At 47.8% G+C, this 6,000-nt stretch overlaps 1 protein-coding gene across 2 annotated transcripts in view; it reads right to left on the reverse strand.

Moving 5' to 3' along the window:
* The window catches only part of WARS2 (tryptophanyl tRNA synthetase 2, mitochondrial), a 29,215-nt gene extending 23,535 nt beyond the window's left edge, over window positions 1-5,680 (reverse strand). Inside the window, exon 1 of one of the 2 annotated variants that reach the window (XM_077921671.1) lies at window positions 5,606-5,680. In XM_077921671.1, the coding sequence (XP_077777797.1) occupies window positions 5,606-5,650 (45 nt within the window). In that variant the 5' untranslated portion in view covers window positions 5,651-5,680. The remainder of the gene's footprint in view (window positions 1-5,605) is intronic. The other variant, XM_028712342.2, reaches the window with a different exon arrangement.
* Window positions 5,681-6,000: the final 320 nt, after the last annotated feature.

Genomic DNA, 6,000 nt, shown 5'->3' on the forward strand with positions numbered 1-6,000 from the left:
TTTGAATCTGCCAATCTCGAACCTGAACACTACTCCTTTCCTCCACTGCTGAAACCTTGTCCTATAAGTTCTGCGAGGAACATTTTAAACATAATGGCAACCTAATAGATACTGCTAAGATACCGTCAGGGGCTGAAGCAGAGCAACTGCCTTCCTTATTTGACACATTCAACATTTCACGGATCTTTGAAGCCACTTTTGCTTTAACTGAGCTGTCTTCTGAAAATGCAGAAACTAACACCTGATTTTTGGCTGGCCCCATTTTGTTTCCAAAATGACAAGCATAACATGACTGAAGCTCAGTATTAAGAGAGACAAGTGGATTGGGGTTCTGCAACTAAAGGTGTGTCCAATGTGTTCCAAGCCCCTTAATAGGGGTGCTCTTGTTCAGAAATTGACCACTGCGAAAAAGGAACCTTGTAATTTAAGACTCACAGGGGCAGGAGGTTTCAGGAGTTTAGAGTGGGAGGACACTGCTATTTATTTTTCTATACCCCACCAAACAAACTCATCCTCCAACGTGCTATAAAGTACCAGATGACTCATGTTCGTGACTAGCTGATATTCGTAAAACTTAGTACTTTATAGCACATTTAGCGGGTGTTTCTGGCAAATAAGAATACTGCTGAATACATACTGCTGAAACTACCACGAACAGCATGCAGGAAGAGGTTTTTTAAATCCTTGGTGCACAGATCCCTTTACTTGTAATTCTCACTTCAGAATCACTATACAGTGGTACCTCGGGTTACATACTCTTCAGATTACATACGCTTCAGGTTACAGACTCCACTAACCCAGAAATAGTGCTTCAGGTTAAGAACTTTGCTTCAGGATGAGAACAGAAATTGTGCTCCAGCGGCGCGGCGGCAGCAGGAGGCCCCATGAGCTAAAGTGGTGCTTCAGGTTAAGAACAGTTTCAGGTGAAGTACGGACCTCCGGAACGAATTAAGTACTTAACCCGAGGTACCACTGTACTTACCAAAAGCTATTCTTTCTAATTCTTTCTCTCCCCCACCCGACAGGCCACAGGTCAACTGGCCTCAATGTTCTGCAGGTCCTGGAAACTTATAAGCCCTTGTCAGGCCATTGCTAGGGTTTCTTTCTCTCTCCAAACTAATTCTGTGTACCTGGGGAGTCCCCTGACTGTGTTGAAACCACTACCTTATCTTTTAGAGGATGCTTCACTCACAAATCGACAGGCACCCAACTACTTGCTTCGTATCGCAAGGAACAAATGAAGAATCACAGCAAAATATTACAGTGTACAGTGGTGCCCCGCAAGACGAATGCCTCGCAAGACGAAAAACCCGCTAGACGAAAGGGTTTTCCGTTTTTGAGTTGCTTCGCAAGACGATTTTCCCTATGGGCTTGCGAGTCTTGCGATTTTTTCCCGCTCCCCCCCTTTTTCTAAGCCGCTAATAGCCTTTTAGCCGCTAAGCCGCTAAGACTTTAATAGCCGCTAAGCCGCTAATAGCGCTAAGCCGCTAATAGGGTTGCTTCGCAAGACGAAAAAACCGCAAGACGAAGAGACTCGCGGAACGGATTATTTTCGTCTTGCGACGCACCACTGTATTCTAACCCCAAAGAGGAGTGTTCCTGTTCAGGACACAGCCAACGTAGAGCAGAAACCTTGTCTGGCGCTCATACCTGCAATCCCAAAGATTGCAGTTAGGGATAATTAAGCCCCTTGTTTTTGCCAACATTGGACAAAATAGTCATTTATTTTTTTCTATATAAATTTCAGTATGGTGTAAGAGGCCCCTCAGGGTATCTGCAAAGCTTTGGAACCAATGCCACCAACACCTTGCCCTGGAAATGCCCAATTTTGAAGCTTCCTGCCTGCTACCACCAGCAACAAAACAATAGGTAATAGCTTGGTAGCTGTAGTGCAGCTGGGTTTCTGGTCTCAACTCCAAAGACACTTCTCTGATAGAAAAGAGGCACTAATGAGCCATCCTAATACTCTCCAGTCCTCCCTGGCATTGAGACTAATTAAAAACACCACCATGATGTTGTTGTTGCTGTTGTTGTTATTTATTAATTAAATTTGTATACCAATATTTTATTCAAAGGTCTCAAGGCAGTTCAGAGGATAAAAATACCAGATAAAAACACAAAACTGGCTTATGTTGTTTGTGCAGTTTTTAAAAAGGACAGGTGGCAACCTTGCAGCCTGGGTTTGTGAGCCGTTGAAAGATAGAGGACTTGGAGGGAAAGGGGAATGCTAGGAGTCTGTACTCAGGCAGCCACTAGCTGTTGAATGGACAAAAAGAAGAGAAAGGATGCTTAGGCATGTAGACTTACAGGCACCAAAGTTAGTTTTGCAAAGTCCCTTACGATGGGCTCTTTCTTGCAATGCTCTTAATGTTCTTTCACAGAATCATAGCATTGTAGAACTGGAAGGGACCACGGCAGTCATTTAGTCCAAACCCCTGCAATTTGCTTAGTAAGTACAACCCCTGCACAACTGCACCCTTATATACAGGAGACACTTTGAACAGTCAGAAGGAACTGCTGTTACTGTTTACTTCCTACTCCCACTACCACCACAATCGCCAAGCTATCAAATCTATCAAAAACTGTCAGGAATAAATTGCTAGCATCTGTCTGTTTCAAGAGACATTGGAGTGCACCTCTAGGGATGAACTCAGACCCCTGTGTTAGCATCATAAGCCTTGGCAGTGTTGTATGGAGGTACTGGGCTGCCCAGATGACAAGAGCATAGCTGTCAAGTGTCCCTTATTTGAAGGGACAGTCCCTTATTCCAGCGCCATGTCCCGCTGCTGTCCCTTATTGATGGATGTCCCTTAAATGATGTCTCTTAAATTTCAAAGGAAGCAGCTCCTCTTCCTCCCTCCCTGCTGGCCAGGGAGGAGGGAGGCTCCAACTGTGTTGCTTGGCTGTGTTGCTCACCCAATAAGAAGTCTAAGAACGACTGGGGGGTGGAGCTTGCATGCCTTGTGTGTGGCTAGTTAATGCAAGCTGAGGAGGTTTTTGAATGCTGGACGCCATTTTGTTGCACGTGCTGCTGCAAACTTTGCAGTGCAAAGCCAGGCCGGGGAGCCATCTTAAGTTGAGGCTGCATAGGTCTTGTGGTGCATGTGATTCAGATTCTACTCAGTTGAACCTCTGGTTACAAAGTTGGTTGGATGGACAGTGTTCTCGAAGCTACCCAGCATGAGTTTGACCAGACTGCAGGAGGACAGGAAGACTGGAGTGCCTGGAACAGGGGAGGCTGCAGGTCCCTTATTTTGGCTGCTGGTCCCTTATTTTCAAGGCTGCTGGAAACCCAGCCAGATGGGCGGGGTATAAATAATAAATTATTATTATTATTATTATTATTATTATTATTATTATTATTGAGACCCTGATTACAAAATGAGGTTATCCACCTTTGAGCATTTTTCTATTAACATAGATGTCTATGAAACTCAGTTCCAACTACACATGGCCGAGGGTGGGGAGGAAGAGGGGGCCCTAACAGGAGACCAGAAGCCCCTCACGCAAAATAATAATAAAACCCTGTCAGCAGAGCATGAGGCTCTTAATGTCAGGGTCATGGGTTTGAGCCTCACGTTGGGCTAGAATATTCCTCCTGCACTGCAAGGGGTTGGACTGGATGACCCTCAGGGTCCATTCCAATGCTACAATTCTGTGATTCTACACAGTACATTAAAAAAGTAATGTACACAGTAAAAAAGCAGAGACATCACCTTGCCAACAAAGGTCCATATAGTAAAAGCTATGGTTTCCCCAGTAGTGATGTATGGAAGTGAGAGCTGGACCATAAAGAAGGCTGATGGCCAAAGAATGGATGCTTTTGAATTCTGGTGCTGGAGGAGACTCTTGAGAGTCCCATGGACTGCAAGAAGATCAAACCTCTCCATTCTTCAGGAAATCAGCCCTGAGTGCTCACTGGAAGGACAGATCCTGAAGCTGAGGCTCCAAGACTTTGGCCACCTCATGAGAAGAGAAGACTCCCTGGAAAAGACCCTGATGTTGGGAAAGATGGAGGGCCCAAGGAGAAGGGGATGACAGAGGATGAGATGGTTGGACAGTGTTCTCGAAGCTACCAGCATGAATTTGACTAAACTGGGAGGCAGTGGAAGACAGGAGTGCCTGGCATGCTCTGGTCCATGGGGTCACGAAGAGTCAGTCACGACTAAACGACAACAACAACAACAACAACAACAACAACAACAACACATTGTAATTATGGGGGAGGGGAGGGAGAACATCTTATTTTTCTCTGTACCATGTATACCACTTTACGACTTGCAAGCATGGAACCTGGGGGGCCAGGGTTTGAATCCCCACTCAGCTATGAAGTTCACTGGATGACTTGGGGGCCAGTCACCATATCGTAGCTACCTAGCCTACCTCACAGGGTGGTTGTGAGGATTAAAAGGGGAATAGGAGAGCCATGTACGCCACCTTGAGCTCCCTGGAAGGAAAATGTGGTATAGAAATGTTATACACAGAGAGAGAGAGGTACACACACTCTTTTTCATTTGCCATGTGACACAACCTTGATGGCAGAAAGTGAAGAGGAATTAAAGAACCTTTTAATGAGGGTGAAAGAGGAGAGCGCAAAATACGGTCTGAAGCTCAATATCAAAAAAACGAAGATCATGGGCATTGCGCCCATCACCTCCTGGCAAATAGAAGGGGGAGAAATGGAGGGAGTGAGAGATTTCACTTTCTTGGGTTCCATGATCACCGCAGATGGTGACAGCAGCCATAAAATTAAAAGACGCCTGCTTCGTGGGAGAAAAGCAATGACAAACCTGGACAGCGTCTTAAAAAGTAGAGACATCACCTTGCCAACAAAGGTCTGTATAGCAAAAGCCATGGTTTTCCCAGTAGTGATGTATGGAAGTGAAAGCTGGACCATAAAGAAGGCTGATGGCCGAAGAATTGATGCTTTTGAATTCTGGTGCTGGAGGAGACTCTTGAGAGTCCCATGGACTGCGAGAAGATCAAACCTCTCCATTCTGAAGGAAATCAGCCCTGAGTGCTCACTGGAAGGACAGATCCTGAAGCTGAGGCTCCAATACTTTGGCCACCTCATGAGAAGAGAAGACTCCCTGGAAAAGACCCTGATGTTGGGAAAGATGGAGGGCACAAGGAGAAGGGGACAACAGAGGATGAGATGGTGGGACAGTGTTCTTGAAGCTACCAGCATGAGTTTGAGCAAACTGCGGGAGGCAGTGGAGGACAGGAGGGCCTGGCGTGCTCTGGTCCAGGGGGTCACGAAGAGTCGGACACGACTGGACCTAATGGTCAGGGGTCCCTTTACCTATCCCACCCTCCCTCTAGGCGCTCGAGGGCAGCGTGAGGCGGGTGCTGGGCGGGGCCGCTAGGCGGCGACTCGCCCACTTCCGCCCCGCAAGCACCGCGGCCGCCTGGCGGGATTCGAATCCAGAACACCGTCCCCAACCTCAGCCGCCCTTTCGCCACAGCGGCTCCCGGTGCCAGAAAACGCAGCCATGGGGGCGTCACGCGACAGCTGCCCCTCGGCTCCCGCCTTTCGCTCCCTCCAAGAAGGGACCGCGACCCGGAGCGCCGTTTCCCCCTCCCTGCACTTCCTGAGCCCCGTTACCTGTAGGAGGTGAAGCGCCCGGGCGGAGGAACTGGGCGCCGCCATGTTGGCAAGGTGGGGGCGGTCACGTGACGCCGCGCGTGCGCACTAGGTCATTCATCTCCTCCTCCTCCTCCTCTTCTGCCCCCGCTCCCCCCCCCCCCCCCCGTGGCTGAGATTCTGCAACGCAGCAGGAATATTTCCGCCCTGCGGACCCTGAGATTAAAGAATTTCGTGCATCTGCCGACTAAGCTGTGCCATCAGTTTGGAAGGCTGACTGCCTTGGCCTCCATTTGAAATAATAATAATAGTAATAATGATGATGATGATGATGATTGCTTAACGCCTATGTTGCACACATCTCCCTATTGTCTCTGGCCATCAGTTCTCCAAGTTTCTGTAGTGCTTTAAAAACC

The sequence above is a fragment of the Podarcis muralis genome, chromosome 17, assembly GCF_964188315.1.
Source record: "Podarcis muralis chromosome 17, rPodMur119.hap1.1, whole genome shotgun sequence".
NCBI classification, from domain to species: domain Eukaryota; kingdom Metazoa; phylum Chordata; class Lepidosauria; order Squamata; family Lacertidae; genus Podarcis; species Podarcis muralis.